At 38.9% G+C, this 13,204-nt stretch overlaps 1 protein-coding gene across 51 annotated transcripts in view; it reads right to left on the bottom strand.

Annotated features, from left to right (window-relative positions):
• The window catches only part of TTLL5 (tubulin tyrosine ligase like 5), a 295,793-nt gene that overhangs the window by 172,609 nt on the left and 109,980 nt on the right, over window positions 1-13,204 (bottom strand). For 32 of the 51 annotated variants that reach the window (XM_063715251.1, XM_063715254.1, XM_063715255.1 and 29 more), the window contains 6 exon segments: window positions 11,743-11,863; window positions 8,027-8,173; window positions 6,823-6,926; window positions 3,976-4,103; window positions 1,119-1,205; window positions 149-544 (listed from right to left, as the gene is read on the bottom strand). In XM_063715251.1, the coding sequence (XP_063571321.1) occupies window positions 149-544; window positions 1,119-1,205; window positions 3,976-4,103; window positions 6,823-6,926; window positions 8,027-8,173; window positions 11,743-11,863 (983 nt within the window). 51 annotated transcript variants of the gene reach the window in all.

Raw genomic sequence — 13,204 nt, 5'->3', positions numbered from 1 at the left:
GTCTTCTTTAGTCACGTCAGAACAATGCAGTGCGTGTCCATTTCCATTTCAAAATTCAAAAAAAGGTAAAGGGAAGAGATGACATTCTTTCTTTATTGGGGCTGGGGAGGAGCTCACATTGTGGACTGTCTTTCATTCTCTCACTCACCTGCCTTTGCTGAAGAGGGACGAGACAGTTTCTGGCTATAGATGTGTGCAGCACTTTGGAAGGAAGAAAAGGGGCCAATGGTGTGACTTCCTGATCGACAGCGTGGCAGGCCAGCAGGGTTTGGGATGTTCTGTGTCCCAGTATGTAGGCAGGGAGAAGCACTGGCAGAGACTGTGTTCAGTAAAACTGTTGGCTGGTGAGGCATGCTGGGGATAGCTGAAGGAATTTGAGATAAAGAAGAATGGTGGCCAGGCCCTGGAGAGAGGTCAGAGGTTGTAACAGATGACAAATGGGTGTTGGGAATTTTCTGCAGAGTAGCAGTAGGACCAGAGAAAGGAGTAGAGGAGGAATTGCTATAAACTAATTTTGCCTCTTTTTCTGCTGAAGTGGTAAATCCTATTAAAAACAAAACAAAACAAGACATCATTATAGGAAAAACAAACATACAATCTCTATAAAACATAAATGTTTTTAAAACCTAAACATCACAGTAATCTTGGCATGAAACAGAAATCATGAAAAATACAGACTTTAATGAGTGTTCATCATAAACTTAATGATTTTTGCCTACCAGAAACAACCTGGCAACAGAAATAGGAATTTATTTTTATTCCTTTCTAAAAGCTGGAGTTGGGACTACCACTATGAAACAGAGCAGGCACGTTTTACACATGTTAGGACATCAAGATGAAGTCTCCACTAGCAACAGCTAATTCCTCTCCCCCTTCTTTTCACCCTTCTAGGAGAAACGAATGCACTCAGAATCTCTACAGAAAATGAAAAAGTCTTCGGAAGGAAAATAGCTTATCAATAGATAAGAGAAAATTCTAAGGGAAAAGGAAAAACAAAGAAAAATATTTCTTTGGGGTAATGTTGCATGCTTTAGAAATATTTAATATCTGATGACTATTTCCTTCTTTTAGGGAATTATCAGAGAGCAGCAAATCTAGGTAGGTTTGAAATCACTCACGAGATAATTTATCAGAATGAATTTCTGTTGTCTGTTGCTGTTTAGGCGGCTTTATTTTCACTTCTTCCATTATAGTCTCAGGGTGATCTGAAATAAGAAATACTAAGCTTGGACTCTCTTATAATCAATTGCAAGTCCATTGTTCTATACATAATTTTATTTCCAAAAATATAACACAACTGCTAATCAATGCTGGGAAACATCGCACGTCTCATCACACTTTTCCAAAGATGGAGACACCCACAGCCCATGGAGTAGGCAACCAATTAAATGATTCCCAGCTATTCCCAATCCCAGCTACAGTTAACTGAACCGGAGAAAGGTACCTAAACCCAGGGCAGCCATCCACGGACAGCCAACAAGCTAGGGCTTATCTGGAAAAAAATAATAAGGGCGGTCAGATGCTTATGCCAGGAATTCAGACTGAGGGTTCTAAGAGATCACGTTGGTTGGTGGTAGCCCCTGGAGCCAAGAAGTTATAATATGTATGGAGCAGTGAAGCTACCCGGAGACAGCAAGAGTGGTCCCACTATTTCTTGGCATAATACCTGGATACTATGATGGCTCTGTATCTTAAACTCCTCAGTTTTTTGTTTTTTTTTTTTGAACGAAGTTTCACTCTTGTTGCCTAGGCTGGAGCGCAATGGAGCGATCTCGGCTCACTGCAACCTCTGCCTCCCAGTTCAAGTGATTCTCCTGCCTCAGCCTCCTGAGTAGTTGGGATTACAGGTGCCCGCCACCACACCTGGCTAATTTTTGTATATTTAGTAGAGACGGGCTTTCACCATGTTGACCAGGCTGGTCTTGAACTTCTGACCTCAGGTGATCCACCTGCCTCAGCCTCCCAAAGTGCTGGGAGTACAGGCGTGAGCCACCACACCTGGCCTAAACTCCTCAGTTTTACTGGAGATAGGTTGATCAGTATATTCAATAATAGTATCACTCTAATCAATTTTGACATTAATAACTAATTTTTTCTCCACTACAGAATTTTGAAACAGAATAGCCAGAGCTAATCATATATAAAAATATTCCAAAATCTTTGTCAAGGGCTAGAATCATACAAAAACTTAAGGAAGGCCATTTTATAGATCATCTTTCAGAGTGAAAGAATAAAGACATAGGAATTTTCTCCCCTCCATCGCCAATAGCAGTGGTAACACTGTCACACACTTGTTTGTTCATGTTTGAAATGAGTCCAGATACTATACTATCAAATGTCATAATGTTGTTTCCTTGACTGACGCCTTCCTACTGCCCCTCCCCCGGCCAGTTATCCTTAATAGGTTTACACAGGTTTGGATCTTACGTAAAGGTAGTCCTTAAAACATAAACCCTAGAATTTCGAATGACCTATCATTATAAAAGATGTAGCCACTACATGCTGTTAGGGCTTCCACATTGCTGCCAGGGGAGAAGTTACTAGATGAATGTCCATCTAGGCCCCTACCTCCCCAAATTAGCACACTTTTCTCTATTCCAACCTTATTACAAGAATTCCTTTGTCTCCCTTAGCCAAAACTCTTATAGGAGCTTTTCAGAGATTCTGCCAGCTTTCTTCTTCTATTCACTCACCCGACTTTATCTACCAGACAATAAACTTGATAAAGTTAAAGACTGTGATAGTCCTGGTCATTGTATCCCTAGCAACCACGAAAATGCCTAACACATAATGGGTGCTAAGTAAAAAAAAGTATAGAAGGAATGAATGAACAGGTGAATGAAGTTAGAAAAACTCGAAGAAAAGGGCTGGATTCAGGACTTCCAGTAATACAATAATTCAATCATACCATGAGTTAAACAGGCTTATGTGGATTGGCCTATGAACCAAATCAGTTTTTAAAACATTAACACTGTTTCTTTGGGAAAATTCATTCCACATTTTAAATGACCAATCTTCCTGGCTATTTCCACATTAGATTATCATAACTTAAGAGCAGGGAAGAAGTCTCCATCTTTGAATCTAGTACTTAGCACACTGACAAAATCAGTATGTTGATTACCTATCTCTTAGGCTTCCATCTAGGTTTTAAGTTAATTTTACATTTAAAGCACAGAGCTTTGTTTATAACAGAATGTCACTGCTATTTTTTTTTTATCATGGTGACGTGAGCTAGACAGCCACATCCATATTCAATTCCAAAATCCCCAACCATGGAATTCCCCAGCAGTAAGAAGTTTTAGAAACATGTAGGGGCATTCTGGATTATCACAATGGCTGACGGAAACTAATGGCATGTCAGGCTTGGAACCAAGTATATTAGACTTCCCACCAGGTATGGAACAGCCCCACACAACAAAGAATTCTCCTGCCCAAAATGTCAATGATGTTAAGTTAGAGAAAGTAACAAACTTGACAAGAGTCAGAAATAATCATTAAGAGAGACAGAAGAGTATATTAAGAGCACAAACTTTGAGTCAGGCAGGCTATGTATCAAATTCCTTGTCCCTGCACGATAAAGAATAACCTTGGGCAAGTTACTCAGTCTCTTTTAGCTTCTTTTCTCATCTGTAAAGAGGTTCTGTAGTAGTGCCCACTCTATATGGTTTTGGGAAGTAAAAAATAAGACTATGTCCAGCAGATAGAAAGATAAGTGTTCACTAAATATCAGCTATTATTAGCTTTTCTTGAAAAGCTCTCTGCTGTTAATTATCATGAAAAAAAATCAGACCATGCCCTTCTTCTGCTTTTAGGACAAAAAGTACTGTCCCCCATTCTCCACCCCCTCCCCATGCTGCAAAGTCTCATTATCTTAGGGACTATTAGTGCTTAGCCAACACATTATTCCTCATTCTCCTTTGCATTTCTCACTTCTTCACTTGTTCTTATTTTTCATTCATTAACCAGTATACTTACCACCTTTTGCCCCACTATCAGAATAACTGTTGTTGTTCTTAGAACTTTTAGAGTGAGTCCCCAGGAAGACACTAGCAGACTTGTTCTTTTGGGTATAAAAAGTCAACACCTCCTCCAGTTCAGCCTCACTGAAATGAGGAGAAAAAGTATGGTCAGACAGGAAGCTATTCTGGAAAATCTTTCCACCAGATTTTATTATGAAAACAGAGCAAGCTGGAAAAGGGAAAAATGAAAAGCACAAGCTGAAAATTCCCTATTAATAGGTGGTTAAAATAAAATATAAATGAAAGCAATCAAAAAATTAAAAACCTAAGGCTTTATTCATCCTGCAGTGAATTTTCTAGATCTACACTGTCTAATATGGTAGCGACTAGTCAGTCATATGTGACTATTTAAATTCAAATTAAATTAAAGATTCTTTTCCGTAAACTAGCCACACTTCAAGTGTTCAGTAGTCACCCACAAAAAGTTCTACTGGACAGCCACATTCTAGAACAGGCAGCAACCAACTACACACTGTGGGCTGTACTAAACCTGACCAGCGACTTGTTTTTATGGCCCCCAGCCAAAAATTTTAAAAAGTATTTTTAAAGAATATGCAAAACAACAATAACAAGAACCACCACCACCACCACCACCACCCATATGTAGCCCACGGAGTCTGAAATGTTTATTATCTGGCCCTTTACGGTTTGTTCAGCTCACTTCTAGATAATTGAAGTATTTTCACTTAAAGGGCCACTTGTCATTTTCATTGCCTATGTCAGAAATAAGGAAATCCACCAATAACCATAGAATTCCCTAACCATCTATATAATGCACGAGACTAAAGGAGATCATCTCTAAATCACTTCAAATTACTGAAATTATATGCTCTTTATGAACAGCCACAAAATAGAAAGTATAAGGAAACAGATGAGAGGCTAGTGGATTCTTCTAGTGAACATATCACACATGGACTTTAACATCTGTAGCAGCCTCTCAATGACCTTTTTCTTCTCTTTTTCTTGAAGCTTGGCTACGTTCTAGAAAAGTGGCTATTAAGTGAAGTATGCCTGCATTATCACAGAGAACCTATATCCCATCTTCAGAAAACACACTCTAACCAGAACCTAGAAACCACCTTTATGAATCTCAGTGTAAACCCTAAAGTCTTCAAAGTAGCCAAATGCCACAAGATAAGTCTCTCAAGTGACTATCAAAGATCTACAGCTGAGGTTGCAAACCTTTGCCTGTCAGTGTGTTTTATTTGGCCCTTCACAGAATACTGAAAGGCAAAGGTTATGGTTGGTCAAAATACAAGCTGCTTTATATCTGTCTTATCCTTTGCCCACTTCATAATTTATGTTTTCCTGTCTGACTCCGGCAGGTATTTGAATTTACCAGCCCTGAAAAGTATCCATGTACTCAAACCAAATTTAATAAAAGAAGAACTGACGTTACCACATTATTTCCCGACAATCAACACCTAATCCCCAATCAGAAGTAATTATGTTCCAATGCATTTTATCTCCAAATCTATATAATTAGTTAACAATATGTTATAATTCATTTTTAGTATCCAGTTAGACTTGCTTGGGAAATAGTGTTCTTTTAAAGGCTGGGTTTTTAAAAATATATATTTTAGGGATTTTGAAGATCCTAAGGATAAACCTGAAAATTATCTTTTAGCTTTAAAAAGTAGAGCTATTTTCTGGACACAATCTGTTTTTTTTTTTTTTTTTATCCTTTTGTGTTTTTATAACGTTGATGAGAGAAGCTGTTTCTATACCTCTTTTATCAATCATATTACTTAAGACTCAAAAATGTCAACAAATAACACCATACAATTATGGACTCCTACAAAATGATATATTTGTTTGCTGTAAAGCTCATGATAGTGAGGTCTGAAAAAGGTATTAAACAAAGATTATATTATGCTGGTGATTGATAAGCCCCTACCCCTACCTCATTTAACTTCAGAAATCAACATAGGGTAGATTTTCTACTGATTTTCTCCCTATTTGTGACTTTGACAGTTGAAGCCTAAGTAATGGGGTTTACTGTTTTTTTATCCTATTTTATTTTAATGGTTTTGCACATCTCTCTATTTAGAAAAAAATCCTCCAGTGTAAGTTTTACAAGATTTAAAATTAAGTGCCTTTGTTATTTCTTCCTTTGTAAGCCAACATAAATGGACAAAATGGCCTGGCTGACTTTTATCAAGATAGACAGATGAATATCGAGATTTTCCACTTCTAAAGGCTAACCCTAAGCATGAAGAACTTGTTCTATTTTATATAAATTAGGTGTAACCCTCACAGAGTGGAGAAATTACAAATTCCTCAGCCTATTCAATGTAGGCAAAATTTGGTCATTTCTACCCCATGAATAGGTCAGGGACAAATTCAGACCCAGTAAATATGAGATGCCTCTAATTTCAACTTTCCAAAGGGCTCTCATGTGACTTCAAGAGATATGTACTGTGAAGGCTATCGAGAACTACAGCCCTGCTACCCAGCAGTAATGTTTTGATAACTGAAGCCATGAAAATAGCAACATAATTGGCTAAGATATGGAGAGGCCAAGCCCATACAATTTTTTCTCCTTCTGAGAATGATTTCTTTTTTCATCATTTAGAGACAGGGTCTCACTATGTTGCCCAAGCTGGCCTTTAATTCCTGGGCTCAAGCAATCCTCCTGCTTCAGGCTCCCAAGTAACTAGAACTAAAGGGGTGTGCCACTGTGCCCGGCTTTAAGAGTGATTTCATTCACATCCATGTATCAGAAACAAAGGAATGCTGGGTACTCAATGAACATTGCGGAAGACAGAATAAGACAGCTTTATCAATCAAGAATGTCTACTACCTTGCTTGTCTGATGAACTCCTGAAAGTTTTCCATATTCACCCCATCTTCCTCTTCTTCCTCAACTTTCTTCTTTGATTTCTTTTCAGCCATTTGTTCTGTTTCCTACCCAGTGCCCAAACCCCACAGAAAAACAAGATAAAACTGACTCCTAATAAATATGCACTTCATCATGTAGTTTCAATAGCCTTTGAGTTAATCTGTCCTTATAGTAAAGACATTTAATTCTTGTATGTACTTTTGCCACCTATAAATTTGATATATTACTTTTGGCCATGATTTTGTAAAACATTTTGAAATTCCCAAGTAAAAGTTGCAGAATGAATGTAAATTTTAATCATGTTTTTACTTTCTACTTACACAGCCCATTGATTAAAGAGCTTTTTATAGTAGCTTAGTAATATCTATGATGACCCTTGTAGCTTTAACAATATGACAACAGAGACACAGTATTTTGTTCCAAGTAGGAGAGGAAAGACAGATCTTGGAAGGTACTCTTATACCAGCTTCCATACTGAATAAATTCTTCACTTATATAAGACATAACAAAATTCTCAACAGATCTGGAGTAAATTGTGGCTATGAGTTTGGTGCACTAATATTCTACTAACAATTCCATGCAACTTTAGAAAAGCCATTTACATTTCTATCAGCTTTTCCTTCTGCAAACTGACCAAACCTCCCAAACCCAAACACCCAAAATGATATATATCCTGGGATATAGAATGCTTTGCAAAATATTCTAATTAAATAGTATATTTCTTGGGCTTGACTGTAAAATTCTGTAATGTTTAAAATGTTTTAAAGATGAAAGTATAACTTGTTCAAGAAAGAATATGTCATCACATTCAATCCACAGTTCAAATTTGTTCTCAAATGGTCAATTTGCCACTTTCTACAGGCACTAACAACCGTGCAGACTCACACAGCCTAGGATTCATCTCAGTGCTCAAAAGGAATATGCCTTTTGATAAGAATTAAGAATTAACTATGGCCACTGGGCCTTCAGAAGTAATAAATAGTTTTTCAGACCATCTGGGTTAAGGTGTGGGGTCCTGCTTCCCCTAACAGTAATACACAAAGGATGGTGATGCCAGAGAACAGAAGAAGAGCGTCTCCATCCAGTTGGACAGAGGCTTCTATCTAGCCTGTTTCTGACAGTGTATGGCAATCCAAAGCACAAGACTAACAGATAAAAGACTTACCTTGTTGTATACAATGATAAAGTCACCCAGCTGGTGGGCCAGGATTCTTCTGCGTTCCAGAAGTGCCAGTCGTCGGCTGGGTAATACCATCCTCAGTGAATGCTGGAGGTTATTTGATGCTCGCTTGAGGAAACGAACGACCAGCTCCTATAAATTAAAGAGTCATGGGAGAAAAAAAAAGGAGGGATGGTGCTAAGCAACAGAAGACAAGTTACGCAGGCATTATATAACAGCGATGTAAGAAGACATATATTACACATTTCAACAAACAAGACCCAGAGCAAACAGGTTAGGTATAAGAAGCATACAGAAAGACAAAACAAAAACGAAAGAAACTTATTCCCTTCCCTCAATAAGCTGGCAATCAGAAAATTTAAATCAAGTATGTATATAAATAACTATGTAATAAAGTAGTAGTTGTAAAAGTACCACAGTACGTACACAAATAGTACTATTTAGGGAAGGTAGCATTCAAAGACAGGTAGTAGGAACTAAAACTGGGGAAGCAGATGAAAGTATCAAAGGTGAGAAGACAGAGAATACAGAAATATTCATATTTAGAGATAGAAAAGATGAGGAAGTATCAGGAAAAAAAAAAAACAAGTTAGAAACACCAGAAACACAGAAAACCAGGAGAAAATAGGCTGGGTATGGTGGCTCACATCTACAATCCTAGCACTTTGGGAAGCTGAGGTGGGCAGATCACTTGAGGTCAGGAGTTCGAGATCAGCCTGGCCAACATGGTAAAACTGCATTTCTACGAAAAATACAAAAATTAGCCTGACGTGGTGGCACACACCTGTAATGTCCGCTACTTGGGAGGCTGAGGTATGAGAATCACTAGAACCCAGGAGGTGGAGGTTGCACTGAACCAAGATCATGCCACTGCACTCCAGCCTAGGCAACAAAGCAAGATTCCATTTCAAAAAACAAAAAAAAAGGAAATTAAGAGAAAATAGTGTCATGGAGGCCAACTGAAGAAAGGGTTCCATGTCAAATGCTTCCAAGAGGCTGGAGCTGGAAAGGCCCATTACAAAGACAAGGCCTTGGATCTGACCACTGAGGGATAATTTCAGGAAAACAGTTTCAATAAAGAGAGTACAAGAAGACATTAAGAAAATGCATGGGTAATGAAAAATATACGTGAAGAGTAGAAACTAATGACTTTAAAAGTGTCGTGATTAAGGCAAAGAAAGAATTATCACAGTAGTTTGAAAGGTAATAGCTTTTTTTCTTCCCCAAGGATAAGGGAGCTTTTAGATTTGGGGGTTGTCAAGGAGGGCACAGTGGAAAGTTATTAAGGGAAAGAACGAATACATCTCACGGAAGATGGGGGCAAAGGATTTTGAAATCTGAACAGATACCAATCAGATTACTGATGAAATCATAAATGCTTCAAAGAGAGATTTTATAAGGCCAAGAGCCTTAAAGATGTTGTTGTCCAAAAACCACAACAAAACTGCCTTCAGATGATAAATCTGGGGACGTTCTGTTGATGTGCCTTCTGTGAGTTATGAGATAAGGAATCTCTAACCTAAACTGGAACAGAGAGGCCAACTCTACATCTACCTTCCTACCTTCCTCAAAAGCAAGGCCACTGCTACAATCATCAGGGAATGGGGTAGGGCTTGCACTCTCTCTCCCTCTCTCTCTCTCTCTCTCTCTCTCTCTATATATATATATATATATATATATTTTTTTTTTTTTTTGAGACGGAATCTTGCTCTGTCACCCAGGCTGAAGTGCAGTGGTGTGATCTCGGCTCGCTGCAACCTCCGCCTGCCAGGTTCAAGTGATTCTCCTGCCTCAGCCTCCCAAGTAGCTGGGACTACAGGTGCGCACTACCACAGATGGGGTTTCCCCATGTTGGCCAGGCTGCTTTCGAACTCTTGACCTTAACTGATCCATCCGCCTCAGCCTCCCAAAGTGCTGGGATTACAGGCATGAGCCACCGCACCCAGCCTAGATATATTTTCAAGAAATAATTCACAGAACTGGTATTAAGTTTTGCAGTGATGATCCTCAATATTCTTGTAGAAAGCCCCAAAGAAATACTGTGTGAATTCTGAGCCAGAATCTGCAGTGGTTATTCTTTTTTGAACTATTTTTTTTTCTTCTTGAATTTGATTTTGGTTCATTGTCCTTTAGTGCCAATTTACTCCAGCATAAGTGAAACAGCCTCATAACCAGAGGGTTGAATTTCATAGTTCTACTCTGCTGTTTTTACTATAGGGTGGTTTAAGCTGTTATATTAAAACATTATTTTTTTCAGAGTGGAGCAGACAAACTGACTCTCAAAAAGGCAGTTTCAATTTTCCACTTGGAAAGAGCAGAGCTAACATTTTCCACTGATGGTTGAAGGATTATTCACAACACACAAGGTTTTATCTCTGGGTTCCATTGGCTACTTTAAATTCATAAGTTGTTTTCTGGGATAACCAACATGTTTTTACAATAAGCCTGGCATAAAGACTTGCCTTTTGTATGTGGAGGACTAAAAATTACAGTAAGGTCACCACTGAGTGGAACAAAGAATGCAGCTTTCTCAGACTTTAAGGCCCCTCTCCTTTAGGTGACAAATCCCTGTTATTAAAAAGAATATGGGGCCAGGCGCGGTGGCTCATGCCTGTAATTCCAGCACTTTGGGAGGCCAAGGAGGGTGGATCACCTGAGATCGGGAGCTTGAGACCAGCTTGACCAACATGGAAAAACCCCGTCACTACTTAAAATACAAAATTAGCCAGGCTTGGTGATGGGTGCCTGTAATCACAGGATTACAGGCTGAGGCAGGAGAATAGCTTGAACCCAGGAAGCGAAGGTTGCAGTGAGCTGAGATCGCACCACTGCACTCCAGCCTGGGCGACAGAGCGAGACTCTGTCTCAAAAAAAAAAAAAAAAAGAATATGGAAGGGGTGTGGCTTCTTCCATAAACTCTGACCTTACCAAACAGCTTAAAGCTCCCCATCATTCTGATTCACACACACAAAACTGTCCTAGAATACTGAATCCCAGGAATGTTCAAATGACTGATATACAGTAAAAATGATTATACAAGTTTGATTCTAGCAATCTAAGAATCTTACGAGGTTACAACTAGTAAAGTAAAAAATACCAACTTGGAGGATGGTGCATTCTGACAGAGCCTATGATAAGGTGATGACTTTCAAAGAGCTAATTTGACTCCTCAGGACAGAAAATAAACACTTTGCAATGCATGAAAACAATGGAGGAGCAAGTAAAGTACATCTGAGTTTAAGTTCTGGTTTCATCACGTATAACCTGTGGAACCTTGGCTTCTCGAGGTCTTTGTTTGCTCTTCTGTAAAATAGGGATGATAATGCCTACCTCAGAGTTAATAACGTGAAGTTGCTTGAGAAAAGACTGTAAATTGTTATTCTTTTAAAGGGCTTTGCACAGGGCTTCACATCCAATGAGAAATCAATTTCCATTTCAAAATGAAACACATTGATGCCTTCACTACATGGTGTAATGAACATAGCTCCAGGTCAAAGATTTGCTTCACATTGAAGTATAAGAAATAAGTATATATAAATCTTGTAAGTATAGATTTATAAGAAATCTAAAAACTTTCTTATGTAATAATTCTTTCACCAGAAAAATACATTGCACTTTACCCTAATAGAAAAAAAACAAAAAACAAAAACAGAAAGAAAGAAAAAGGGAAAGTAAAAAGGTTCCAGTAAGAAAAGCCTTACCATCTGTTCATCCTCTTTGGCAGCCCAACTGGCACTGAACGTCTGACCGCCACTGTCTTTCATCAGGCGAATTTGAACATGCTGGAGATAGGCAGAGAATGCTATTCGGGCCTGCACTTTGCTATAGAAATCCAAAACAACAATCGTTATGTGACAGAAGTGTAAACCTACAAAATGTGTACTTGCTTCTCTCAAAGTGGCCTTTGAGGATCCTTCTATTATGATGGCTAAGAAATATGAAACCCATCTTACAGCCTGTGAATAAGGATTCCTTCTAAGCAGTACATGAAGGTTTTTCTTTTTAAATTTCCTATTAAAAGCATCAGAGATGGAGAATCCTATTTATTTTCTCATTATTAGCATAAGGGAAAGAAACAAGAATTCAAAATTAGATTTCCTACTCCTTCTCTTTGAAATTTTTTTTTTGAGACAAGGTCTCATTCCGTCACCCAGGCTGCAGTGTAGTGGTGGAATCTCAGCTCACTGCAACCTCCATCCTGCTGGATTCACGTGATTCTTGTGCCTCAGCCACCCAAGTAGCTGGACTTACAGGTGCACACCATCACACCCAGCTAATTTTTGTATTTTTAGTAGAGACGGGGTTTCACCATGTTGGCCAAGCTGGTCTCGAACTCCTGGCCTCAAGTGATCCACCTGCCTTGGCCTCCCCAAGTGCTGGGATTACATACAGGCCTGAGTCACTGTGCCTGACCCTCTTTGAACTTTTTAACAACTTTCTTGGGGGAACAGACAGGAGAAGTACTGAATCTTCACAAAAACCACTGTATTAATGAGAAAATGTTTTTCACATTTGGAAGTCCGTAAGAACTTATCAGTTAGTGCAAAAGCAAAAGTGTGGATTTTGCAATGGCAATTAATATTTCTAGTATATAAAAGTGTCCAAAGCAGGAAATAGATAAAACCTATAAAGGGACTCTTAAGACCAAATTTAAGGCCACACTGTTCTCAACTACAAGATGGAATGGCTGGAGCCCAGAGCAAATGAGGGAGGTCCAACAGAGTTTGGCACAGATGAACTGATGGGCCAGGCAGGACAAGCCCAGATGTTCAGTGGGCGAAAGAAACCCTCAAGTCTTGTGAAAAGCACCTCAGCAACATCATTAAAGAACCCAGCTATTTTCTGCCTGGTGGCCTAGGCTGGAAATAGGAAATCTGATCAAGCTATAGTTTGGAAGACAGAAGTACCAGAGAGACACTGATGATTTTCACCTCAGCTGCTATTCATGGCAGATCTGTTTTCTTTCAGGCAAGATTTTGGTTACTTCAGCTGATCGGCCTTCTGATACTGTAGCCAAAATTGTATCAGCGAAGATTAGGGCCCAACACAAACTTTGTTTACAATCCTCACAAATGCAATCACTGAATGCTTTCTACTGACTGTTTTCACAAGGTTAGGAGGTAGGATTTGGCTAGAGTAAGCTGCAAATCATAAGAGGGCTCC

This window comes from Pongo abelii, chromosome 15 (assembly GCF_028885655.2).
Source record: "Pongo abelii isolate AG06213 chromosome 15, NHGRI_mPonAbe1-v2.0_pri, whole genome shotgun sequence".
Lineage (NCBI taxonomy): Eukaryota > Metazoa > Chordata > Mammalia > Primates > Hominidae > Pongo > Pongo abelii.
Note: the sequence above shows the minus strand (reverse complement) of the source record. Positions and strands in the feature narration are given on the sequence as shown.